Source organism: Mobula hypostoma, chromosome 2 (genome assembly GCF_963921235.1).
Source record: "Mobula hypostoma chromosome 2, sMobHyp1.1, whole genome shotgun sequence".
Lineage (NCBI taxonomy): Eukaryota > Metazoa > Chordata > Chondrichthyes > Myliobatiformes > Myliobatidae > Mobula > Mobula hypostoma.
Genome location: NC_086098.1, coordinates 133,387,774 through 133,415,079, shown reverse-complemented (window position 1 = coordinate 133,415,079; position 27,306 = coordinate 133,387,774). Strand labels below are relative to the sequence as shown.

The 27,306-nt window shown below is 38.9% G+C and overlaps 1 protein-coding gene across 6 annotated transcripts in view; it reads left to right on the top strand.

The window, feature by feature from the left end:
* tmem87b (transmembrane protein 87B) overlaps positions 1-26,939 on the top strand; it is a 50,621-nt gene extending 23,682 nt beyond the window's left edge. For 2 of the 6 annotated variants that reach the window (XM_063040697.1, XM_063040698.1), the window contains exons 7-22: positions 189-257; positions 429-470; positions 1,033-1,132; positions 6,682-6,743; positions 7,356-7,539; positions 8,656-8,755; positions 10,776-10,869; positions 13,723-13,798; positions 15,952-16,056; positions 16,137-16,195; positions 17,129-17,232; positions 20,950-21,017; positions 21,364-21,431; positions 23,173-23,222; positions 24,041-24,071; positions 25,849-26,939. In XM_063040697.1, coding sequence (XP_062896767.1) covers positions 189-257; positions 429-470; positions 1,033-1,132; positions 6,682-6,743; positions 7,356-7,539; positions 8,656-8,755; positions 10,776-10,869; positions 13,723-13,798; positions 15,952-16,056; positions 16,137-16,195; positions 17,129-17,232; positions 20,950-21,017; positions 21,364-21,431; positions 23,173-23,222; positions 24,041-24,071; positions 25,849-25,890 — 1,254 coding nt within the window. In that variant the 3' untranslated portion in view covers positions 25,891-26,939. Of the gene's footprint in view, positions 1-188; positions 258-428; positions 471-1,032; positions 1,133-6,681; positions 6,744-7,355; positions 7,540-8,655; positions 8,756-10,775; positions 10,870-13,722; positions 13,799-15,951; positions 16,057-16,136; positions 16,196-17,052; positions 17,233-20,949; positions 21,018-21,363; positions 21,432-23,172; positions 23,223-24,040; positions 24,072-25,848 lie in introns of those variants that run through there. The other 4 variants (XM_063040699.1, XM_063040700.1, XR_010017031.1 and 1 more) reach the window with 3 other exon arrangements.
* Positions 26,940-27,306: the final 367 nt, after the last annotated feature.

Genomic DNA, 27,306 nt, shown 5'->3' with positions numbered 1-27,306 from the left:
GTAGTTTCTTTGTTCCATATACCAATTGACAAAATAAGTCAATTATAGTTATAGTTTTTGATTTTGTTCTGCTGCTCTAGTCTTGAAAAATAAATACATTAAGCACCTTTCATCCAACATCTAGTTGTATCAATTGATCATGAGCTGTATTTCAAGCTAACCAGATAACATTGATATTTTATTTCAAGAATGCAGAGGTAAATACCAACACTGATGTCAAGGTCACTGCAAGTCTTCATTTATCTGAAGGCAAAAAGGTATTGTATTTTTTCTATTTGTTGTACTGTTATAGGATATTGTCTCCTGATTTTAATGTGTCAACAATTTGTTCAATGATTATAGTTACTGATCTATGTGCACAATTCTATCTTAACTGATCAGTTCAAATTAGTTTATTTCAACTTAAACAAAAATATATTTTTCTCTAGGCTATTCGTTCCTTATGGAAAAGAGACATTACAACAAAAAAGGTACAGAACTATTGCTGTTAGTCTTTTCAAATCCTAATGGATGATGACCAAATTCGCACCTACAGTAACAACATATTGCATAAGCTAGGAATATGTAGTAACAGCAGAAACAACCAGAAGTAATGGATGTCTTGAAACAACCTAGATTGAACTGAAACTTTTCTCTTGATTTTTGGCTTCAAACAAATTGAGCCTTTTTTTTATTGTACTTCATGATGAAATTGTCAAACCCTGCAGTTACTAGATAGTATTTACCCTTAAGGTTTTCACTGGGGCATCTGCATGTAAGGAATTCTTGGTGAAATTTGATTGTCATTTATTCGGAGTCTTGAAGCTGAGTCTCATATTCTTTCTCAACATCTACTTGCACTTTGTCATAAGATAATTTTGGATAAAAATTCAACAGAACCTGTGGATTTTCTGACAGCTAGCCAATGATCATTGGTATGGCAAAGATTAGTAAACTGATCTCAATGTATTTCAAGTTGTATTTGGAAATGTTTACTAAAAAGCTAGTCCTACTAACAGATAACTAAACTTTTCTTTTTTTTTTGTTCCGTAGTATGATATTGTGGCGCAGACCTGGAGGGATGGTCCTTATCTATTTATTCTTTCCATCAAACCTCTCAATGAAAGAATTAAAAGTAACTGGAATTTAACAGGTGAATTCCAAACATCTTTTATTTACTAAAAGAATTGGATTTTATAACTTACCAGAATCAGTTTTAATATCACTAGCATATGTCACAAAATGTGTTGTTTTGTAGCAGCGGTACATTGTAGTACATAATAAAAATATAATTTACAATAGTATGTATAAAAATGAAATTAAATAAGTAATGCAATAAGAGGAGAAAAACTGAGGTAGTGTTTCATGGGTTCATTGTCCGTTCAGAAATCTGATGGCAGAGGGAAAGAAGCTGTGCCAGAAATATTGCAGTGGTTTCAGGCTCCTGTGCCAACTCCTTGCTGGTAGCAATGAGAAGAGGGCACATCCTGGGTGATGGGGGTCCTTAATGATGCCTGCTGCCTTACTGAGGCATCTCCTCTTAAAGGTGCCCTCGATGCTGGAAAGGCTATTGTTCAGGATGGGGTTGGCAGACTTTTCAACTTTCTGCAGCATTTTCCCAATCCTGTGCAGTGGCCCCTCCGTACCAAGTGGTGATGTAACCAGTTAGAATATTCTCCACATTATATCTGTCTAAACTTGCAAGTGTCTTTGATAACATACCAATTCTCAAACTCCCAATGAATATAGCCACTGCCATGTTGCCCTTGTAATTACATCAATATGTTGGGCCCAAATAGATTCTCCGATGTTGACACCAGGAACTAGAAACTGCTCACCTTTTCCACTTCTGATTCCTGAGGATTGATGTGTGTTCTCTCTACCTCCCTTCCTGAAGTCCACAATTAATTCCTTGATTTTACTGATGTTGAGTGCAAGACTGTTGCTGCGACACCATTCAACCAGCTGATCTGTCTCTGTCGTGTACACCCCCTTGTTCCCATCTGAAATTGCCAACAATAGCTGTGTCATTGGCAAATTTATAGATTGCGTTTGAGCTGTGCCTAGCTACGCATTTGTGGGCATAGAGAGAGAGGAGAGCAGTGAGCTAAGCGTGCATCTTGAGGTGTGCCTGTGTTGATTGTCAGGGAGGAGGAGATGTTATTTCTAATGTGTACACTTTGATCTACTGGTGGGGAAGTCAAGGACCCAGTTGAGTGGTGTACAGAGGCCAGGTTTTGTAGCTTGTTGATTAGAACTGAATGCTGAGCTGTAATCAATAAACAGCAGCCTGGTGTAGTTAATACTATTATCCAGGTTATCAAAGGCAAAGTGGAGAGCCAGTGAGATCGGCTATAGACCCATTGTGGCAACAGGCAAATGGCAGCAGGTCCAGGTCCTTGGACAGGTGTTGACCAACCCCTCAAAGAATTTGATCACAGGAGATGAGTGCCACTGTGTGATAGTAGTTGAGGCAGGTCTCCCTGCTCTTCATGGGCACTGGTATGATTGTCAGCTTTTTTGAAGCAGGTGGGAACCTCTGACTGTAGCAGTGAGAGATTGAACGTGTCCGCTAGTTGGTTGGCACAGGTTTTCAGGGCCCCACCAGTAACCCCTTCAGGGCCTGATGCTTTGTGATGATTCACTGTCTTGAAAAAAATACTGATGTCGGCCTTCAAGACAGATCACAGGGTCACCATATGCTGCACGGATTTGCACTGTAGTTTTATTCTCCCTTTCAGTGTGCCTAAAAGGCATTGAGTTCATCTGAGAATGAAGTATCACAGCCATTTATGTTAGGTTTCGCTTTATAGGAGGTACTGGCCTGCCAACCCTACCAGGGATGCTGTGCATCCAATTTGTCTCTAACCTCTATCAGAATTATTTTCTATCACCTTTAAAATGGCCTTCTGTAAGTCATACCTGCACTTATGTGTTTCTGGATCACGGACTGGAGTGCCACAAATCTAGCCCTCAGCAGACCATAAATCTGGTTCGTATATAATATACAATTGCAAGAAAAAGTTTGTGAACCCTTTGCAAATATCTGATTTTCTGCATTAGTTACTCAAAATGTGGTCTGATCTTCATTAAGTCACAATAATAGACAAACATAATCTGCCTAAACTGCTATCACAAGAATTCTACTATTTCTTGTCAATACTGAGTACACCATTTAAACAATAATAGTCTAGGTCCAAAAAAATGTGAACCTCTGGGATAATGCCTTCTACAAAAACCTTTTGGAGTCGGGTGTTCCAATCAATGAGATCAGATTGGAGGTGTGGGTTCCAGAGGTGCCCTACCCTGTATATTTAATACTATAAGACACACTAAGTCGGGTTATTGACAGAACCTGTTCTTCTCAAAAAAAAAATTGTGTCCACTATAAGAAAAACACTGAACAAGAATGGTCTTCATAGAAGGACACCATGGAGGAAACCACTGCTCTCCAAAAAGAAAACATTTCTTTACATCTCAAGTTTGCAAAAGACTACCTGGATGTTCCACAATGCTTCTGGGGCAATGAGCTGTGGACAGACGAGACCAAGGTGAACCTTTTTGGCAGAAATGTACACCATTATGTTTGGAGGGAAAAGGGCACTGCACACCAACACCAAAACCTCCTCCCAACTGAAGCATTGGGGAAGGAGCATCATGGTTTAGCACTGCTTTGCTGCCTCATGGCCTGGTGGACAGCTTGCAATTGTTGAGGGAGCAATGAATTCAAAATTGTATCAAGACATTTTACAGGAGAACGTCAGGGTAGTGATCATCACCTGCTTAATGGAAGTTGGATGATGCAACAAGACAATGATCCAAAATATGAGTAAATCAACAACAGAATGGTCTGAAAAGAAAAGTCAAGTCAGATTCAGACCTTAACTCAATTGAGATGCTGTGGTATGAACTGAAGAAGGCTGTTTATGCAAGTTATCCCAGAAATGTGGATGAACTGAAACAGTTTTGTTTGGAGGAATAGTCTAAAATTCCTCCTCACTAAGTCTGATCAGCAACTACAGGAAACGTTCAGAGAAGGTTATTGCTGCTAATGGAGGTTCTACCAGTAATTAAATACAAGGGTTCACCTTTTTTCTAGCCTGTCCTGTGAATGATTAAAAAATGTATTCAATAAAGACATGAAAAGTACAATTGTCTGTGTTATTAGTTAAAGCAGATTGTGTTTATTATTGTGACTCAGAATGAAGATCAGACCACATTTTGAGTACTTAATGCAGAAAACCAGGAAACTGCAAAGGGTTAACAAACTTTTTCTTATAACTATTATAATCTATATATTGTATATGTGCTTGTCATTAATTCCTGCCCCCAGAAGTACCTTTTCTCCTTTTAAAGTGTTTTTTTACCTCTTCAAGCCATTCTCAGTCTTTCTGGGCAACTATCAAGAATTAGGTCATGCTTTTTTAACAGTTTGCCAAACAAAATTAATTTTAAAAAATCACATGTCATGGATTCTCTTTATTGAATAGCAAAAGCCACTTACATTTGCACATTTCCAGTACATTAAACTATGAACCAAATTTTGTACCTTGTGCCAAACTACCTAATAATATTGGCTGTTTATTACGCTTAATGTGTGTTTGTAACTTTATAACCAATCTGGCTGAAGGATTAAAAGTTATTGTCAAAGAAATAAAAAGAAATCACCTGCTAAAGATTGGGTGAATTAAGTATGAAGTCAAAGAAAGAAGAATAGATATGTATCATGAAACTAGGCAATGGCATTTCATCAAAGTTAAGTACCAGAGATACTGCATGTCTGCTGTTGCATTGGAAGGTGTTATGTGAAGCAGTGTCACGGTTTGTGGAGATAAATCAGAACATTCTGGAGATGATTGTCCCTTCAAAATGATCTTACTTGGTGATGCTATTGACTCGTCATGCTAGAGCTTGTGGATGATAATGTTAAGGTGAATACAGTCCTTCTGGTCTGTAGGAGATTGGGTGAATGCTGAAATGTGAAAAGTCAAACAGCTGTGGTTGAGGATTCTGATAACTATAGTGGAGTGAAAACCATGGTTGATTGATAAAAGCCAAAAATCAAAGCAATTAGAATATTGCATTGTAAGAGCAGATGTAATAGAAACTGACAAAATTGAATGGAATTCTTGCAGGAAGCAGGATGTGAGAAGGTCAGAGAAACTGTGGGAATCTAAGGCTAGGAATGCCTACTTTGACCTTTGTTTTCTCACTGGTGTTACATAGAGAACCTACAGCACAATATAGGCCCTTTGGCCCACAATGCTGCGCCGAACATGTACTTACTTTAGAAATTACCTAGGGTTACTCATAGCCCTCTGTTTTTCTAAGCTGCATGTACCTATCCAGGAGCCTGTTAAGAGACCCTCTCATATCCGCCTCCACCACCATCAGCAGCAGCCCATTCCATGCACTCGCCATCCTGTTTTGTTTGTTTTAAAACATTTACCCCTGATATCTCCTCTGTATCTACTTCTAAGCACCTTAAAATTGTTCCCCCTCGTGTTGGCTATTTCAGCCCTGGGGAGTAAGCCTCTGACTATCCACACAATCAATGCCTCTCATCATCTTACATACCTCTATCAGGTCACCTCTCATCCTCTGTTGCTCCAAGGAGAGAAGGTCAAGTTCACTCAACATATTCTTGTAAGGCATACTCCCCAATCCAGGCAACATCCTTGTAAATCTCTGCATCCTGATATTGTATTAAGAAATCAGCCATTCCAGTCTGATATTTCCAACCTTGTGTTGCTTTTTTTTTGCTTCTCTCCTAATAACATCGTATCTTATTCATTTCCTCCTATAATACACCTCATCTATAAACATTATTTGTTATTCACTTGCCTTTGCCACTCTCCTTCAACTAACTTCATGATCACGTTTCATTATATCATTCCCATCCCACCACAGACCTTGTTTGTCCTCTCCCCTACCTTTCCCTTTTGTTGCAATTTGAAGCTTGATTTTGGCTAATTTTCCTGGTTTGTTTGGGTTTTTTTGGGAATGAAATATTAACCCAAAGCACTGTTTGGTAGCTGAGGGACATGTATGAGATACAAAGGTTTGAACTGGATTATCAGTGAGAGCTCAACCCATTACCCGACCCAGTATTTATTAATCATGATTTTAAAAAAATCAGATCTTATTCTCATTTATTTTGAGCTTCTACTAATCATTTCCAATAGTCATACTTTATTGATCCCGGGGGAAATTGGTTTTTGTTACAGTTGCTCCATAAATAGTAGTAATAGAACCATAAATAGTTAAATAATAATATGTAAATTATGCCAGGAAATAAGTCCAGGACCAGCCTATCGGCTCAGGGTGTCTCACCCTCCAAGGGAGGAGTTGTAAAGTTTGATGGCCACAGGCAGGAATGATTTCCTATGACGCTCTGTGCTGCATCTCAGAGGAATGAGTCTCTGGCTGAATGTACTCCTGTGCCCACCCAGTACATTATGTAGTGGATGGGAGACATTGACCAAGATGGCATGCAATGACTGAAATGTTAACAAATCTTGATGAAAAATTTACTCAAGATTCCGGGTGATGAGTTAAATGATCACTTTCTGTATTTTCCCTATCAACATATCTGATCTCAAAATGATCCTATTTAGTTAGTTATTTTGACTTAAATTTTGTAGTTTGAGGTTCAAATCATCTTGCATATTCAGTGTTCAATAATTGAATTATCCTTTGCAGTAATGGTATTGATGCAAGGCTCTCATGGATTCATCTCAGCGACTGAATTTCCACTGATGATTGTAAGTATGAAGTGCCTGTTGTGCTGGTAATTATTGCATGTGCAGGCATTCCATGTTTCCAGTTCTTTTGTGCATTAAGTAATCAGCATACATTTCTGGCATAAAATGCCATTTTGTAATATTATTTTGTAAATGTGGATTTTGGCTTGTTCTGCTGAGTGTAATTTTGGACATTGTGATATTCTTGAACAAAGTAACATATTTCTGCCTGTTATTTTAGACAAACATAATTATGATGCCTGAAACATTAAGAAATCTCAACCTCCGAGCTTTCCACATATGCATTGAATTCTTCTCAATGTTTACAGGCCATTATCTCAATGAAATTGTGATATTACCTATCTATTTCCTTGTGTCTTTTACCTCGCTATGTGCCACTTGATCCCAAGCAAACCCAACTCTTGCTGATGCAATAGATTTATTGTTACAGGAGTCAGAAATGCAATCTCCTCCTTCACTATTTTTTTCCGAATAATGAAAGCATGGTATTTGCTTTCACATAAGCCCCTTCCTTTGGTTGCTAAGTTCTTCCCTATATTATGTTTAGTGTTTGTGTTAAATTTTTGCCTTGTGTTCTTAGTTAATTATTCTGATTTTAATTTCCCCCCACAGTTTTATATGGTAATGTGCATCATATACATAATTTACGGAATCTTTTGGCTTTTCTGGTCTGCGTGTTATTGGAAAGATTTGTTGAGGATCCAGTTCTGGATAGCTGCAGTGATTTTTCTTGGAATGTTGGAAAAAGCTGTATTCTATGCAGAATATCAAAACACAAATATTCGTGGAACATCTGGTACGTTTAGTTCATGATCTGCTTAATAAATGAAAGTGAAGTTTGATGTCATGTTAGGTGTTAAACAGAAGATGTTAACAACTTGAAAGCATAAACAAATAATCATCCAGTTTGAATCTATTTTTGAAATGTGATGCATTCAAACTGAACAGTCTCAAATGCACCTTTGTTAATCTTGATATTCAACAGAATTATATTGGCGTAAGCCATGGCGCTTTTTTTTCATAAATGGGAGAGGTTTATCTAAGTTTCACTTTCAATAATCTGAGTTTTTGTAGGTGGATAAAAGAAGCTAATCTTTACAAAGATTTCTGATTTTTCTGGAGCTCCTTGATTCTCAGTTTCTTCAACAGTGAATATGTCTATGTAAAATTTTCGAATGTAATTAAATATGCTTGATAGCATTTCCATTTTGCAAGAAAAATTGCAAGTATTTTCTATGTCTAAACTCCAGTTTAATTCACATCTTACATTAATGAAATTCTATGCCATTCATGTTTTGTTAAAATGAGATGTGTATTACTCTCAGAACATGAGCGCTGAGCACGTCATTCAATAGGTAAGGTTCATTAAGATTACCATATGCATTCATTCCTTGCTGCTTTCATTGAAACGGAAATTGTATTCCATGACATCTTTTAATTGTTAAAACATTTCATAAGAACACAACAAGACTTTATAAAGCTTGTGACTCACTGCAGAAATTGTGTTCATTTTTAAAATTACATTTGAGTTGGAGGTCAGTCTGATCTAGTAGAACAAATATCATAAAATTAATTTGTTGCAGGATTTACTTGCTAATAATTTTTATTCACATATAATGGAAGAATCAGGGTTCCTTTTTGAAAAATTTGTGTCATGAAGTAGCAAGTTAACTACATCTTGAGGCTTGCTGGTCTATGTATCAGTAGGTGGTTTTGAAAGTATCTCTCTTCCTTCTGTTTATTTCCTCTTGTTTGTTGTGCTGAACCTGACGTCCAGTTACTGTATCCCTACTTCACGGTGCTATGGTATGTTTATGGCATAAAGCCTCAATTTTTGTGTAAACTATTTTTAAATGTCCATAGTAATTTGGTAAGGAAAGTTTAAGATGCCTGATTTTTTTTTTTCTTACAGTGCAAGGTCTTCTAGTCTTTGCAGAACTTATTTCTGCTTTGAAAAGAACATTAGCTCGGCTCCTTGTGATCATTGTAAGCTTGGGATATGGAATAGTTAAGTGAGTATTTACTCAAAACCTTTTATTTGGGGCATGTTATTCTTAGAAAGATCTGTCAGACAGTTTTAGATATTTCAACTGGCATAGATTTCACTTCATTTTTGTGTATGGTGTTCTAGATTGCCATTATCACAGTGAGGAAAAATGCCCTTATTTTTCAGTCCTAAAAGACCCAGCTCTAATTTTAAGATTATACTCTTGTGTTCCCCACCCAAGGGAATATTTTCTCTCTGTTTTAATAATTGAGTCATGGAGTTGTACAACTTAGAAACAGGCCCTTTGGCCCAACTCATCATACTGAAGAAGTTGTCGTCTTGAGCTATTGCAATTTAATAAATATCTTTCCTGAGTCCCTTGGGATTTTTCTTTTTTGTTGATCCTTAAGCTGCATGAGTCATACATTCATGAAAACTGTATCAAATACTTTACCTTATCAGTCCTTCATTTTTCCTCCTCAAAATTTCTAAGTTAAACTTTGCTGTATGCCCTTGAGTAACTTGTTTGGTTCGAAGTGAAAATTTCTACCATTTTCTTGAGAATTTTCTTTCTCCAGTGATTGGAACCATTGCCAGTTACTGGTTTGTAGCTGGGTTGTATCTAGAACTTGCAGCCTGAATCCTGTCTGTACAGTTATGTTTTTTTCTACTACTTTAGCTTTAGGTTGATTTATATAAGCTACAGATATATTAGGTTCAGATCACACGGTTTCCTCCTAGCTGGTATTGCTTTATTATTGCCATATGTACTGTGATAGTGAAGGTTTGTCTTGCATTCTGTTGGTACAGATCAAATCATTACACAACGCAATAAGGTTTTTTAAAAAGATAAAACAATAACGCAGTGTAAAGTGTAATAGCTATAGATTGCACTGCAGGTAAGCGATAAAATGCAAGATCATAGATTGCAAGGTCAAGAGTCTAATTTTTTTGTACTAGGAAACTATTTAATAGTCTTATTACAGCCGGGTAGAAGCTGATCTTGAGCCTGGTGCTATGTGCTTTCAGACTTTTGTATCTTCTCTCTGATGGGAGAGTGGAAAAGATGGTGTGACAGGGTGGATGCTGGCTGCTTTACTGAGGCAGTAAAGTATAGACAGTGTCCATGAAGGGGAAGCAGGTTCCAGTGATGTCCACAACTCTCAGCTTCTTGTGGTCACAGGCAGAGTAGTTGGCAGATAGGATGGCTTTCTTTGGTACATTGATTTAAAGACTGGTAAGGATCATCAGGAATATGCCTAATTTCTTTAGCCTTCTGAGGAAGTAGAGATGTGGTGAGCTTTCTTGACTGTGGCTTCTATGTGGTTGGACCAGTACAGGCTGTAGATGATGTAAGAAATGGAACCCATCAAGCTCTGCACCATTAGTGTAAACAGGAGCACGTGCACCAGCAGCCTTCCTGAAGTCAATGATCAGCTGTCAATGATGGAAAGGTTATAATGTTACCAAGCTCTCCATCTCCTTCTGATACACTGTCGTTTTTCAAGATGCAACCCACTATAGTAGTATCATCTACAAACTTGTCAACGAAGTTGGAGCACAATCTGGCTATGCAATTGTGTGTGTACAGTAGAGTAGGGGGATGATCGGTGTTTAGAAAAATTGTGATAGAGTTGTAGATGTCTAACCTTGCCATTTGTGGGCTCTTGATCAGGAACCCAGGGATCCATCTGTAGAAGGACATGCTGACATGCAGGTCTCCGAGTCTGAGTTTGCTAAGAATTATAGTTTTAAATCAAAGCTGTTTATAAACATTTTCTAACTTGGGTGTCTTCACTGTTCAGAAGCGCCAGAGGTGACTGTAGAGTCAGGGAAATGGTGTTCACTGTAAACCTATTTCAACAGTAGATGAGTTGCAGTGGGTGGAGATTTTGGATTAGTGCAGTTTTGCACCTGAGATTTCAAGAAAAAAATCAGCATGATCTTGAGCAGTGCAGAAATGAAGTGGCTTATTATTCAATTTCATATATTCACATTACCTAAAAATAAATGTTTTCAAGCACACCTCCTCTATCTGTTTGCAGGCCTCGATTAGGCACAGTAATGCACAGAGTGATTGGCTTGGGAGGCCTCTACCTGGCTTTTGCAGCTGTTGAAGGAGTTTTGAGAATTACCGGGGTAAAGTAAAATAATTAAATCTAATTTCAGAACCTTTCATTTAAAGGGTTTGCAGAATTTTTGTTTATGCGCGTTCTCAAAAGTGACTTTTCTTGTTTACGTGGGTCTGTGGTATTTAGTGCATCAAGAAACTAAAGAGAATGCTAAACTGCCTAATTAGTTCAGCAGGCCTTCTATCAGAGGAAGCACATGCCACATTTTTTGTCCATTTTTAGTCTTGATGACAACAATAAAAAAAAGTTAAAAGCCTCCAAGAACCAAACTGATTCATAGCAAGAATATGAATAACAAATTATTAGAATTTGCATCTTCAGCTTTGGAATTGGCCTCAGGGAGCTACTAAATGATGTTAAGCAGAATAGAAATGATGAATGAATTGGTTTGAGAGCGTAAAGGTTGAAAATAGTAAAATCTAAATTTAGGATTGATGTAAGTTCAAGTCATGATTTGCATAGAATGGGCTTGCTTTTGTGAAAACACAATTTTAACAATTGGATACTATTATAGGAATCTAAGTCAGACTTAAGACCATAAGCAGGCCACTTGGCCCATCGAGTCTGCTCCGCCTTTCAATCATGGGCTTATCCAATTCTTCCAGTCATCCCCACTCACCTGCCTTCTCCCCATACCCTTTGATACCCTGGCTAATCAAAAACCTATCTATCTCTGCCTTAAATGCACCCAATGACTTGGCCTTCACAGCTGCTCGTGTCAGCAAATTCCACAGATTTACCACCCTCTCACTAAAGTAATTTCTCTACATCTCTGTTCTAAATGGACATCCTTCGATCCAGAAGTCATGCCCACTTACCCTAGACTCCCCTACCATGGGAAATAATCTGTTTGGGCCTTTTAACATTTGGAATTATGAGATTCTCCCTCATTCTCATGAACTTCAGGGAATACAACCCAAGAGCTGCCAGAAGTTCCTTGTTCGGTATCATTGTGAATTTTCTCTGAACCCTCTCCAATGTCAGTATATCCTTTTAAAATAGGGAGCCCAAAACTGCACACAAAACTCCCAAGTGTGGTCTCACGAGTACCTTTACAGAACCTCAATATCACATCTCTGCTCTTATATTCTATACCTCTAGAAATGAATACCAACATTGCATTCACCACATTCACCAACTCAACCTGAAGGTTAACCTTTAGGATATCCTGTACAAGGACTCCCAAATCCCTTTGCATCTCTGCATTTTGAATTCTCTCCTCATCTGAATAATAGTCTGACCATTTATTTCTTCCACCAAAGTGCATGACCATACACTTTCCAACATCGTATTTCATTTACCACTTCTTTGCCCATTCCCCTAAACTATCTCAGTATCTCTGCAGGCTCTGTTTCCTTACACTACCTACTCCTCTACCTATCTTTGTATTATCAGAAAATTTAGCCACAAATCCATTAATCCCATAGTCCAAATCATTGACATACATCGTAAAAAGCAGCGGTCCCAACACTGACCCCTGTGGAACTCCACTGGTAACCAGCAGCCAGCCAGAATAGGATCCCTTTATTCCCACTCTCTGTTTTCTGCCGATCAGCCAATGCTCCACCCATGCTAGTAACTCCCCTGTAATTCCATGGGCCCTTATCTTGCGAAGCAACTTCATGTGCGGCACCTTGCCAAAGGCCTTCTGAAAATCCAAGTACACTACATCTACTGCATCTCCTTTGTCTACCCTGGTTGTAATTTCCTCAAAATATTGCAGAAGGTTAGTTAGGCAGAATTTTCCTTTCAGGAAACCATTCTGGCTTTGGCCTATCTTGTCATGTGCCTCCAGGTACTCAGTAATCTCATCCCTAACAACCGATTCCAACAACTTCCCAACCACTGATGTCAGGTTAACGGATCTAGTTTTCTTTCTGCTGCCTCCCACCCTTCTTAAATAGTGGAGTAACGTTTGCAATTTTCCAGTCATCCAGTACAATGCCAGAATCTATTGACACTGTGCAGATTGATGCAAAATACGCATTCAGTTCCTCTGCCACCTTTGCGTGTCTCATTACTATTTCTCCAGCGCCATCTTCTATTGGTCCTATATCTACCCTCAACTCTTCTACCCATATATACTTAAAGCTTTTAGTATCTTTAATATTAGTTGCTAGCTTCCTTTCATAATTCATCTTTTCCTTCCTAATGACTTGCTTAGTTTCCTTCAAGTTTTTAATAGCTTCCCAATCCTCTATCTTCACTCCTGCTTTGGCTTCCTTGTATGCCCTCTCTTTTGTTTTTACTTTGGCTCTGACTTCACTTGTCAGCCACGGTAGTGTTCTCCTTCCATTCGAAAAATTCTTTTTATTTAAAATATATCTGTCTTGCACTTCCCTCATTTTTCACAAAAACTCCAGCCATTGCTGCTTTGCTGTCCTTCCTGTTAGTGTCCCTTTCCAGTCAACTTTGGCCAGTTCCCCTCTCATGCTATTGTACAAACGTTTGTAATTTCCTTTATTCCACTGAAATACCAATACGATTGTAAGATGATTCTTGGTGGGATAGTTGGGACCAAGATGTCACTTAGCAGGGTGGTATGTTACATGCCACTGCTCTTGTATATGTTTCTAGTCCTGAAGGGAAAGGAGACGGGGGAAAGAGCTGTTACTGGAAGTTTTTATGGAAGTTGTGCGGCTGCCTGTCTGCTGATTCCTTAATTGGATACTATGGATTAATTTCCATGCAGTATATGCAGAAATTTAATTCCATATTCTGTCTTTTAATATAAAATCTTAATTTGGTCTGCAAGGATTAGTAAATAATCCAACATTTAGACTGATACTAATTGTTACTTTTTCATACCAGTGTAACTAGTTTTCAGAAAAAGTAATATTTCTTTTCTCTAACACTGCAGGATCGAAGAAGTGTTCCAGTCTTGGTCGCTGATATATTTTTAGCATTAATCGATTCCTGTTTTGTCTGGTTCATATCCTTCTCAAGTTCCCTATGTTTTCTCAAAAGATCAAGATATTCAGCTGAAAAATTCTGTATAAGAGAATATAGGCTGAAAATCTATGTTCAGTAACTGTATAGTCAACGTTTTCAGACCTGGTGACCTTTATGGTTGCTGGACAGCAACATTATTTGTGCAAATATATATATTTTTAGATTATGAGGACACTCAGTCCTCGTTTATTGTCATTTCGAAATGCATGCATTAAAAAATGATAGTGTTCCTCCAGAATGGAAACACAAGACAAACCAGGACTAAAACTGACAAAACCACATAATTATAACATATAGTTACAACAGTGCAAAGCAATACCGTATTTTGATAAAGAGCAGACCATGGGCACGGTTAAAAAAAAAAGTCTCAAAGTTCTGATAGCCTCATATCACGCAGATGGTAGAAGGGAGAAACTCTCTGTGCCATGATCCTCCAAGCGCTGCAAACTTGCTGATGCCACACCATTGGAAGCACCTGACCACAGCGGACTCTGAGTCCATCTGAAAACTTCGAGCCTCCGACCAGCCCTCGGACACCACGCACTGAGCACCATCCTCTGCCGAGCGCTTTGACCCCGCCCCGGCCACCGAGCAACGAGCAAAGCCGAGGACTCGGGGCCTTCCCCTCCGGAGATTCTGGATCACACAGTAACAGCAGCAGCGAAGCAGGCATTTCAGAAGTTTCACCAGATGTTCCTCTGTGCTCTCACGTCTATCTTCATCAAATCAGGATTGTGCACGGCACCCTACTTGACAGATAACAGACATCACCACCGGAGTGGCCGCTGCAAGCTGCGTCACGCCACCATCTTCTCCTGCCATTGTATTTAATCTTCAGTTTAAGCTGCTGTTTTTCTATTCTGTTCTCTTTGCTCCTATTCATTTGATTTTTCCCTTAGTAGGATCTGCTCTGCTGATTTGCCATATCGATCAGTTTGCATGTAATTCGCTGCTTTTATCTTGTTTGCTGTCTTCCTCTAACTGGACTTCTTAAACATTTAACAGGAAAGGAAATCTGATTTCAGCTCTTGATCAATATCCCCCTTGGTTTTGCTTGATATAGGCTTGTATTGGTGAATATCCTTTATAAATAGCAGCTTCAGTACAATGTCAGATTCACAAGTCCTACCTATACCACACCGACATCTGACTGCTCACTACTAATTAAATTGATTGCAAAGCATAAGTTATTTAAATTGTATTATAAAATTTTTATTTTTAGCAACCAAAAGTAGAATATAATGCAACTTAATGAGATGCAACATTAGCAAACACAAGGCAGAGTTTTTCCACAAAGTTTGCCTGTGGTTTCGTACATGGATATACATAATTCTTTTGAATGCAAATACTTGATTCTGTTGAATGTAGTATGGTCCAAGTATTTAAACAAACCTAAAATTATCCACGTTCAAAAATGAACAGAATTGGATTAGTAAACTTACACAACGTTGTCACAATATAAAAAGCAGAGCCATTTTAGAGTACTGATGGTTATTTGGTTTATAATGGCAGCTTGAAATATTTTACTGCAGAATTGAATTAACTTGCTATTGGACACAAGCCATATTCAGTTAAGTTCTAATCTCTCAATCCAGAGAGGACAGATTTCTGTGCTGTAGCTTCAGGGATGTTTATAAATTAATTCCTTGCATGAATTCATGTGCAGTGATATCAGACACAAGCTGCTCAGTTATTGCCTAACTTTCCTACTGCATTTTCCTTTATTTATCTTTATAGCAATAAATGTCATGTATTTTAATATTAAAAAGTTGTGCAAAATATTTTCCTCCTTGTATGGTCCTTCAGAATTGAGAATGACTTCCACTCTGATACTGAGGTAACTGATAAGACCAATGTGGGAATTACAAATGGGGCAGGAGGTGAACACAAAATATCAGCAAACAGCAAATGCACGTGTAAGCAGTACAAGTGCTGAGCCACAACTGATGTCTGGCAGCCTCTGCTAGTGCTACCACGTCACACCTGAGTGACATCAGCTGTTGGCAAAAAAAAACCTTCTGTTTTCAGAGCTTTTTGGATTTCAGAATTTCGGATAAGGGATTGTGAACCTGTAGTGATTATATTCCTTTTTTAAAAACCTCTTAATTTGATGTTCTCCTTAACTTTTGCTACATATTTGTCAGCCTGGCTCAAACAATTAAAACATTAAAATTAAGGAAAAATACAGTGAAACTTTCACTATACAGACATTTTACCAATACATTAATTTTGGCAATAATAGGTAAGTCATTTCCAGTACATCCAAGTTATTGAAATGAATAGACTAATTTTCCTTTGTTAATGCGTGTCTTTAATTTACAGCATCAGTTGGGTTTATGATATGGACAACAAAGAAATTCAGGTTGACGCCATGTCAGTCAGTAAGTTGCTAAAATATTTCATTAATACTTTTTGCTGTGGACTGGCTGTTAGCCTTTTAGAAATGCTGTGTTAGATGAAAGTTTTTATCAAGTACAGTTTCAAAATGTTACAGGGTTTACAATACATAATCAAACTGATCTTGATTCCCAGTGTAGATGGTGGTCTTAACTGAGTGATTGTTAATAATCCTGAAACAATGCTGTACTGCTTAGTCCCACTGTGTTAAAGAGCACTAATATTTGATCATAATTCCTTTGGTCTTCAAAATTGTAACACTTTTTCCGCGATTGGCAGTACTTCCAAAATATACATAAGCATCTCTCAAGAACTGGCAGTGTGAAAATACAACTGGTGCCCTAATTTGTCATGGATTCCATAGTAAAGCTGTAGTCTTAAAATGATCTAATTAGCCAATTTTTCATCTTACAGAATCTTGAAAAAATAATATATTGTGACACTCTGGGGGGGGGGGGGTGGGGGGGGGCGCGTCGTTGACTGTCCGTCCCTGCATTTCTAATGAACTATACTGCTTGTTGTTCTGGTGTTAAAATGCTTTTGTGAGATTATGGTGGGAAGTTCCAGTTCACTTACTGTTACATTTACCTTGGGTTATACAGTTATTGGCTTGTGTATTTGTGGGTCACCCTGACTGTAACCGGGGTGTGAGACAGGTTGGGTTCTTTCTCCAGGTCATGGTGCCCAGTCTGATTTCAAAGGGGGCTTTACAGTGCAAAGGTACTTTAGAAGTTTAAAGTCTGCATTAGATGCTGAACATTTCGCAAAATTAAAGTTGCAGTGGCAGCATTAAAATCACTTCGGTAGTGATCTACTTTACTTACTAAAATTTGTTGGTTAGCAGACGTCCACAGACGCTCAAACCTCCTTTCGGTCCTGGAATGCAGCAAATTTTAACTGCATTATAACATTAACAGGATTGGATGGAACTATGGGTTGACGATGCTTTCTGGAGATTGCTCTTCTCTGTCATTCTGTTAGTTATAATGTTCCTCTGGAGACCATCGGCAAATAATCAGAGGTAAGCATTTTTAATAATTGTCATAAATAAGTGAAATATTTATTTCTCCTCTGACTTCCCTTAGCTCTGTCGCCTGTGTCTAGTTGCAGGCAGCCAGTTTGTTCTAAGAACATAGGAAATAGGAGGTCTTTTGCCAGTTGAGTCTTCTGTCATTAACAAAAAAATTATCTGATCCAATCTACCTCGACACTATTTTGTGGCTCTGTCTTCATATCTCTGATTCCTCCAATATTAATCTCTATGTCAGTGACTGAGACTCTATAGCCCTCGGGAATAGAGAATTCCAATAATTTGCCACCTTCTGAGTGAAGAAATTCTCACTTTAATCTTAAATAGCCGCCTTAGTTGTTGACTCCAGCCAGGGATATCATTCTTCTCTGCCTACCAATATCAAGGAGGTCACTTTTCTTTGTTCACCACACTTTACCTCTGTTATATCAGATCCATCGTCCCACCAGTCCAGTGAATCTTTGTACACCATCTGTAGCAAGTATGTTTTTAAAATCTTAACAGCACTCCCTGCATAGGAAATAAATCTTTTTTCATGTTTAAATGACAGCTGGGAAAGATGTGAGGGAATCTGGTCTTCCTCTTCGTTCTTTTGTTGTTAGCTCGGGCACAGAGGAAAGTCAAGCATTTAAATGAAGTTATACAGGCTTCTCGGTCCGATCAGTCTGTACCGAACTCAGTACCTACCCTGCTAGTCCCAATTACCTGCATTCAGCCCACACCCTTCCAACATATTTATCCAACTGCCTGTGCCTGTCTCAACCACTTCCTCTGGCAGCTCGTTCCATATACTCATCATCCTCTGCTTGAAAAATTTGCTCCATGGGTCACTTTTAAATCTTACTGCTTTCACCCTAAATCTTTGTCCCCTAGTTTTGGATTCCTACCTTGGGTAAATACTTAACACCACTTTATGTATGCTTCTCGTGATTTTTAAACACTTACATAAGATCACCCCATCATTCTCTTGCATTCCAAGGAATAAAGACCTAGACTGGCCATCCTCTTCCTATAACTGAACTCCTCCATCCTGATCAAAAAGGTGCCTTTATTTCCTGCGGAGCATCAAGAAAGTTCACCTCTGTCCCAGGATACTGACGGACTTTTACTGCTTTACCATTGAGAGCATACTCACCAACTGCATCTCAGTGTGGTTTGGCAATTGTCCCGTATCGGACCGCAAAGCACTCCAGCGTGTGGTGAAAACTGCCCAGCAGATTATCAGCACCCAATTGCCCACCATTGAGAGCATCTACCATAAACACTGCCTGGACAGGATGAAGAGCATTATCAAAGATGCATCTCACCCTAACCGTGGACTTTTTACTCTCCTCCCATCCGGTAGGTGCTGCAGGTAGAGCCTCTGCTCCCGCACCAGCAGGCACAGGAATAGTTTCTTCCCTGAGGCTGTGACCCTGCTGAACCTCACATCACAGCACTAAGCAGTATTGCACCCATATTGTACTGTCTCAGTACTTTTATATTTGTGTGCTGTAGCATTTTTTATTCACAGTTATTTTGTAAATAGCACTATTCTTTGCATTTCTGCTTAGATGCTAACTGCATTTCATTGGCATTGTATCTGTACTTGGCACAATGACAATAAACTTGAATCTAATCTAACTCAGGTCCTCTAGTCCTGGCAACATCTTCATAATCTTTTGTAAACACTGTTTATAGTCGTGACTGAAATTGTACAGGTACTCCAAGTACAACATCACTAACAACATGAACAATTGCAGCATTAACAGAATCGGGTATATCTCTGGCATACGTTGTAAAATTTGTTGTTTTGCAGCATCAGTACATTGCAATACATAATAAACAATAAATCATGATAAGTATATAAAAATATCTAGTGCAAAAAGGGGGGGGGGAGTAGAGATCGTGCTCATAGGCTCATTATCCATTCAGAAATCTGATAGCAGAGGGGAAGAAGCTGCTTCTGAAACATTTACTGTGTCTTCAACTCTTGTACCTTGCTGGTAGCAGTGAGAAGAGGGGCATCCTGGAATATGGAGGTCCTTAACATTGGATGACACCTTTTCGAGGGACCATCTTTTGAAGGTCTCCTCGATGCTGAGGAAGCTAGTGTTCATGATGGAGCTGGCTGAGTTTATACCTTTCTGCAGCTGTATCCGATCCTGTGCACTGCCTCCTCCATACCCAACAGTGATGCACCCGGTGCAAATGCTCTCCGTGGTACATCTATAGAAATTTGCAAGTGTCCCATCTCCTACACTGATTGCCCTGACTGAAGGCCAATGTGCAAAACAACATCTTTTTCACTATTGTCTACCTGTAGCACTGCTTTCTACAAACTATGCATTTGTGCTCCAAAGTCTCCCTATTCCAAAGCACTCTTAGTGCCCTACCATTCATAGGCACTCCTACGCCTGGTTCCAACAGAAATGATCTAAACTAAATTTCTTTAATAACTTGGCTGCCAAAATTAATAACTCTGGCAATTGGCTTTAATTAATATATTGATTTTTATCACAGTACAGTGTTAGTTTTGGTAATTGAATTCATGTATGAACTACCTTAGGAGTTCTGTGTTAGTTAATGCTACTCATGGGTGTTATAAACCCTCAGTGCATAATTCATTAGTTTTTTTATTTGAAAATGAGTTATACTATTCATGTTTGAGTGGGAAAAAGCTTGACAAGAATATTACTTCGTAAGTCATGTCTAATGGAAACCTGCTTTTTAGATTATTAGATTAGATTATGAGGACACTCAGTCCTCGTTTATTGTCATTTAGAAATGCATGTATTAAGAAATGATACAATGTTCCTCCAGAGTGATATCACCAAAAAAAAAGCAGGACAAACCAAAGACTGACACTGACAAGACCACATAATTATAACATATAGTTGCAGCAGTGCAAAGCAATACCATAATTTGATAAAGAGCAGACCATAGGCATGGTTAAAAAAAAAAGTCTCAAAGTTCCGATCGAGTCCCGATAGCAAGCGGCAAAAGGGAGAAACTCCCTGCCATAAACCTCCAGGCGCCGACAACTGCTGATGCATTGGAAGCACCCGACCACAGCCAACTGAGTCCATCCGAAAACTTCGAGCCTCTGACCAGCCCTCTGACACCGAACACCATCCTCTGCCGAGTGCTTCGACCCCGCCCCGGCCGCCGAGCAACAAGCAAAGCTGAGGTCTCGGGGCCTTCTCCGGAGATTCTGGATCACACAGTAGCAGCGGCAGTGAAGAAGGCACTTCAGAAGTTTCTCCAGATGTTCCTCCATGCTCTTACGTCTGTCTCCATCAAATCAGGATTGTGCACGGCACCCTACTTGACAGATTACAGATATCATTCACTGGAGTGGCCGCTGCATGCTGTGTCGCGTCGCCATCTTCTCCTCCTCCAGATTTAAATTACCTTCTGTAATACTCATTTAAAAATAAGATATTAATTTGGGCTTTGGAGAATGAGACACAAAGTTCCTATTTTTTTTTGATGCAATAACCACAGTAACATGGTGTAAAGGTTGCAAACTTGCATTTCTATCTTGCTAGTTTTAGTGGTCACTCCTTATAAAAGTGAGTGCTCACCCCAATACTGTAACTTTGTAGTGTTGAAGCTGCTGGTAGCCATGTGAACATACTTTTTTTTGGCGTTTCAGATAACTTTATTTACATCTAACTTTTCTACTTATATTTCCTGACTTTGGGTTTTCCTTTTGTTTAACTTCAGATATGCGTTTACCCCTCTTATTGATGACCCAGATGATGAAGCGAATGAACTGATTGCAGAAAACTTAGGTAAGTATGTACCTATACTTTGAGGATCTTGTCTTTTATTCCGTGTGCTCAGTGACCAGAAACTGTTTTAATTGTTGCCAATTACGGCCTCCATTCTTTACATGACACAATTCCGCAAACTGTCTCTAAAATTTTAGTCAAGGTTGCTCTTAAATTGGTTTGTTGCCAAAATTATTATATAGAAATTAACTATCTCAGTGGATTTTGAAGATGTGCAAGTTGACTACATTCTGACAGTATTAAAATATAAACTGGCTTGTTTATATTTTGTCCTATTTTAAACACTGACACCAATAATTACTTTGTTTATTGATAATCAGTATTTTTTGTGTCCTGTATGGTTTAGCTGATGGGATAAAGATGCGAGCAACCAAAACAGGGGCTAATGGATTAGCGATACAGTCTTCAAATTTGGTAAGTATTTTTCATTAAGGACACAACACTTGTCTGCATCTCATTATCTAACCTCCTCCAGCTCTGCACATCCTTTCATGTGTACTAATTCCTGTAGCTCCAGTCTTTTGTGCCCCACTTCACTTATCCACTGATGGTCATCCATTTAGCCATGCAGGATCAAAGCTCTGGAATTCTGTTCCATATCTTCCCAGTCTGTAACTCTGCTCAATTAAGTGCACCTTAAGATCTTGAAATCTGGCTCTGTTAATTTTAGTCTGATCTATGTACAGTCCTCTGAGGCATCTTCAGAATTTTAATTGTATTTGTGCTAAAGGAAGGATTTTTCTTTCAACTTCCCCACTGATTTTTCTTCTAAGTGCCCTATAACAAAGGTCTAAACAATCTTCAGGACTTAAAATTCATATTTTTCAGGGCATAGCATTCAGTTTGCTTTAAAAATTTTGATGATGAATAGTTTGGGCATGATGAGAGATTAGATTATGTCATAATGATGGTTGAACGGGAGATCTGCATCTTGCAAGCGAAGATTTGAGAGGGAAGTAAGTGAAGCATCCCTACAGAAATAGTCTTTAAAATAGAGGGGGAAGGCAGGGGTTCCCAACCTGGGGCCCATGACCTAAAGATTAGGAAACCAAATTGAGATTAGCTGAGAGGAGATAGTCTTGTTACTTGCTGTTGATTTATCTGGAGGAACTATAAATAGGAGATAAGTGAGAAAAGAATTGATGCTGGAACTGAGATATACAACACTACACTTGTTGGAAATCTTCAGTAAAAGAATGCTGGAAATAACCAGAAAGCCAAGCAGTTTCAGTAGTGAAAGTAACATCTGAATTGATGTAGGTTTAATATGGAAGTGTGTTTCTGTTGGAATGAATCCCAGTGTAAGCTTGAGGAACATCATCTCATCTTCGGTGGAGGCAGGCTATAGCAGTGGTCCCCAACCTCCGGGCCGCGAAGCATACATGGGTGCAGCGGTAGCCGGCATGCATCCAGCACATCTTTAAGAAAGCCGAAATAAACAAGCTAATTAATTAGGTGCCGCCTGCCACGTAATTAGTTTGTTTATTTCAGCTTTTTTCTTAAAGATGTGCTGGATGCATGCCGGCTACCGCTGCACCCCTGTATGCTTCGCGGCCCGGAGGTTGGGGACCACTGGGTTATAGGACTTGATATTGAATTAAATTATGCCGGGGTTCTCAACCTGAGGTCCATGGCATTTTAAAAAGAAGACTGGGAGCCCCTGATTTAAGATGACTTGTGGTTACAGTTTGTGTTAGAACAGTTCAGTCCTGATAAGGCCAGCAATCTGTAACATTTAATCAGCTTTTCTTTCCATGGTTCTTGTTTGACTTGCTGGATATTTCCAGCACTTTGTCAGATTTCCAGCAACTGTATCTTGCAGTTTCAGTAATTTTTTTTTTATTCTCCTCTCTACTTAGACCTCCAAATAGCTCAGCAACATTTAATCAAGTCACCACTGCCTCTGACTTTCTTTGTCTCCCCTCTTATCTCAGATGATCCTTTTATTCTCTCCACTCCTTCCCCTGCTCTGCAATTTAAAACATGCTTGTTTTGTACTTTTGAAAGGTCAGCTAGCTGAATTGGTAACTGTTTCCCTCTCCACAAATGGTCTTTAATGTGCTGTTTATTTCCAGCATTTTCTGAGTTTAATTTCAGATTTCTAGCATCTTTTCTTTCTATTGACTTCACGATTTATTTTTTAATACATAATAAGGATGAAGATTTAAAGTGGGTAGAAGACAACATCCCTTCTATAACAGATGTGTAAGTATCAGCATTTTATTATCTCTGCAGTTTGTTATCTGTAATAATATAATCTTTTGAATGTTTCTATTCTATTAAACATTTTGTACTTTGCCTCAGCGTACCATGCACTGTGCAATTTCCTTGTGACAGCCATAAAAATTTCCTCTGCCTCACCTGCTAGTTCTCAATGCGTTAACTAAACAAAAGTGCAATTGCGACCAAAGATAGCATGTTTTATTGAACTGAATTATTTATTGTAATTCTACAGCATATTGAATGAACAGTTTAATTGTTAATTTGATTCTCCATGACTGCTCCCTCGGTTCAGTTTGATCTTTGTATCTTCTGTTGTTTATCAGAAGACCAACTTGGGTACTGGTCGTCTTCTCCCCACCCTATACAAGCAAAAAAAGGACCAGTTTCTTACAGTTTATTTCAATGCACAAATACAGTTGTATATATTTGTATTTTTCTTTGTCCTAAATTTAACTAAGCATTAAAGGCTAAATTCTTCCAATTAGTGCTTGCTGATTAGTTGCAATCCATTTGAGATGTACTGCTAATCCAGTACCCCACCCTCCCAACATAGTTAAATTCTTTTTATTGTTTTAAATGCTATGTATTATTATCTTATGAGTTTAAAGGCAATGCAGAAACTGGGCCAGGGTAAGTATCAGGGGAGCAAAAGGAATTTGCACCTGTGAATCAGCTGTGGAACTATCAGGATTTCTGAAGACACTTGGCAGATTATCAGAATTTTACTGTTTTCTCATTTTCATTGAGTGTGTTTGTAACAGGGTTATTGGCGATGGCTAATAGAACTTTTTGTGTTGCAGTGCACTTCCTATGTTACTGGATTCAGATGAAGTAAGTATGCACCTCCTTGAGGATTCACTAAATCTGATTCACAACTCAACCAGTTTCAGAGTCTGTTCACTCTCACCTGCTTTGTCATTAAGTTGGCTATATTGTCATGTGTGTTTGTTTATCTGCACAGTGCAACAGATGGCAAATGCTCAGCTGCAGCTGTCTTGATAATTACTGTATGTCAATACACAAATCATTTGAACTTGCTGCTGGAATACATCAGGTTGAACCATATTTGGCAATCTTTTCTGCAAACCATTCACTGCACTGAGTGTGTATAGTGTAGGACAAATACTTTCCTGTGCTTGTAGAATTATGTGGAGACTTTATAAAGCACTGGTGAGGCTTCACTTATGAGCATTGTTGGGCCCCTTAGAAAGAATGTGCTGAAACTGGAGGGGGTTCAAAGGAGCTTCATGAAATTGATTCCAGGATTGAACAGTTTGTCTCATAGAGCGTTTGATGGCTCTGGGCCTGTATTCACTAGAATTCAGAAGAATGAGAAATGACCTCATGGAAGCCTGTCGAATGGTGGAAGGCCTTGATAGAGTGGATGTGGAGAAGATGTTTCCTCTGGTGGGAGAGTCTAAGACCAGAGGACACAGCCTCAGAATACAGGGGTGTCTTTTAGAATGGAGATGAGAAATTTCTTTAGCCAGAGAGTGGTAAGTCCATGGAATTCTTTGCCACAGGCAGTTGTGGAGGCCAGGTCTTTATATTTAAGGCAGAGGTTGATAGGTTCTTGATTGGTCAAGGCATGAAGGGATACGGGAAGAAGGGAGGAGATTGGGGTTGAGAGGAAATTGGATCAGCCATGATGAAATGGCGGAGCAGACTCGATGGGCCAAATGGTCTAATTCTGCTCCGATATCTTTTGGTTATGAGGAAATGTTCTGCATAGAATCAAGAGCCTGGGTGAATTTTTTTTGGCTGACTGATGTGCGTCAGGGATTCAGAGTTATTCTCAAATGAGAGAATCTGCAGATGCTGGAAATCCAAGCAACACACAAAATGCTAGAGGAACTCAGCAGGCCAGGCAGCATCTATTGCCAATGTTTCAGGCCAAGACCCTTCAGCAGAACTGGAGGGGGAAAAGATGAGTCAGAGTTAGGTGCGGGGAGGGAGAAACACATGATGATAGGTGAAATGGGGAAGGATGAAGTAAAGAGCTGGGAAGTAGATTGGTGACAGTGATACAGGGCTGGAGAAGAGAGAATCTAATAGAGAACAAGCCATGGAAGAAGAAGGGAGAGGAGCACCAGAGGGAGGCAATGGGCAGGCAAGGAAATAAGGTGAGAGAGGGAAAACGGGATGGGGAATGGTGGGGGGGAGGGTATTACCGGAAGTTCAAGAAATCGATGTTCATGCCACCAGGTTGGAGGCTACCCAGACTGAATATAAGGGGTTGCTCCTCCAGCCTGAGTGTGGCCTCATCGTGACAGTAGAGGAGGCCAAGGATTGACATGTCGGAATAAGAAGTGGAATTAAAGTGAGTGGCCATCTGGAGATCCAGCTTTTTCTGGTGGACGGAGCATAGGTGCTCGGCGAAGCGGTCTCCCAATCTATGTTGGGTCTCACCAATATACAGAAGGCCACACAAGGTGCACCAGATTCAGTAGATAACCCCAACAGGCTCACAGTTTGGGGCCCTGAATGGTAGTGAGGAAGGAAGTCACTCTGTCTTGCTGTTATGTGCTAGGCTGGTTGTGATTATAGATTAAAAAGCAAATTGTAGTGATGACATAAGTACATTAATTGTTCTCTCTTTTCAAATTAGGAAATAATGACAATCAAATATGAAATGTCCAAGATGGAGTGAAGATTGTGTGGAATTTGAATGTATTTTACTGACAAACTCGCTTTGCAGTGCTGTGACTAAACTTCTGTGCAGCGCGTGCACAAAGGACAATGAAGGAAGAAGTGACACAGATTGCTGGAGCACTGGGCACCACACGGGCACTAGGTGCTTGTTTACTTCATGTGCAATTCTCACAGCTGACTTATAAACTTGCTTTGAAATAAAGGTGGAAGATCATGCAACAGAAAATTCAGGATATGGGACTGCAAATGAGCTTTGCTTCAATTTTCTATCATAGTAGTAGAAGAGTTTAGTTTTCCATAATTCATCCTTCCCCTTTCTCCCATCCTGTAATAGAAAATAGTGTGATTTAATGCAGATTTAGAATTTTGTCCTAGAATGTGTTCCATTTAAACCAGCGTATGTCTAGTGCTGGAAGTTTCCCTCTACAATTCTATGAGAGTTTTAATTTCATAGACCGACTTTTGGCATTGTCTATTCCTAAGAATGTTTGCACACAGCATACTGTATGAATCAATTTGAAATACAGTTGCCTTTTTATTTTAATTGTAGAGGTGATATTATGAATATAATATATTGCTGTAGGAGCACTAGTCTTTTATTTTGGTAAAAAAATGATATTGTTACACAGTTGACCAAATCTAGACTACAGAGTGCACTTGAAAAGCGATTCTCTATATTATATTGACTGTGTACTCCATTTAATACAGTGATCATATATTGAAATATTTGTATCATAAATATCCAAGTTGGTAAATCTAAATGTTCGATGTGAATTAGAGGGAGCACTAGGACCCTTAAATGATGACAAAACTATTTTGTGAATTATGATTTATAACACTGTACCTTTGATATGTTTTTATTTATTAAATTCCTTGTGAACTTTTTAAAGTCATTTTTTAAAAATCTATTAGAATTGCACACTTGCATCAATGTGGTTAAAGAGCACAAAATAAGTGATCATTTGATCTGAGGGCATGCAAATACCTTGTTACCTTTGTTGAAATAAAAGCAATAGCACTTGTCACAGTTTTCTTTTTGACACCTTTTAAACAAGGATGTTAGAAATATATTTAAGTTCCATCTCGTGTACAAATATTGTGAGCTGTCAACAGGATCTGGGAATACAGATCCATAATTCCTTGAGAGTAGCATCATAGGGTTGATAGGGTCATAAAGAGAGCTTTTGGCCTTCATAAATCAGGGCATTGAGTATAAGATTTGGTATGTTATGAAGTTTTATAAGATGGTGAAGCTGAATTTGGAGTATTGTGTGTAGTTCTGGTCATATATCTACAGGAAAGATTTTAATTTGGCAGAAAAAAATTATAAGGTTGTTGCTGGGACTTGAGTATGTGAGTTAGAGGAAAAGTTCAATATGTGAGTATTCCCTGGCACATAAGAGAATTGGAAATC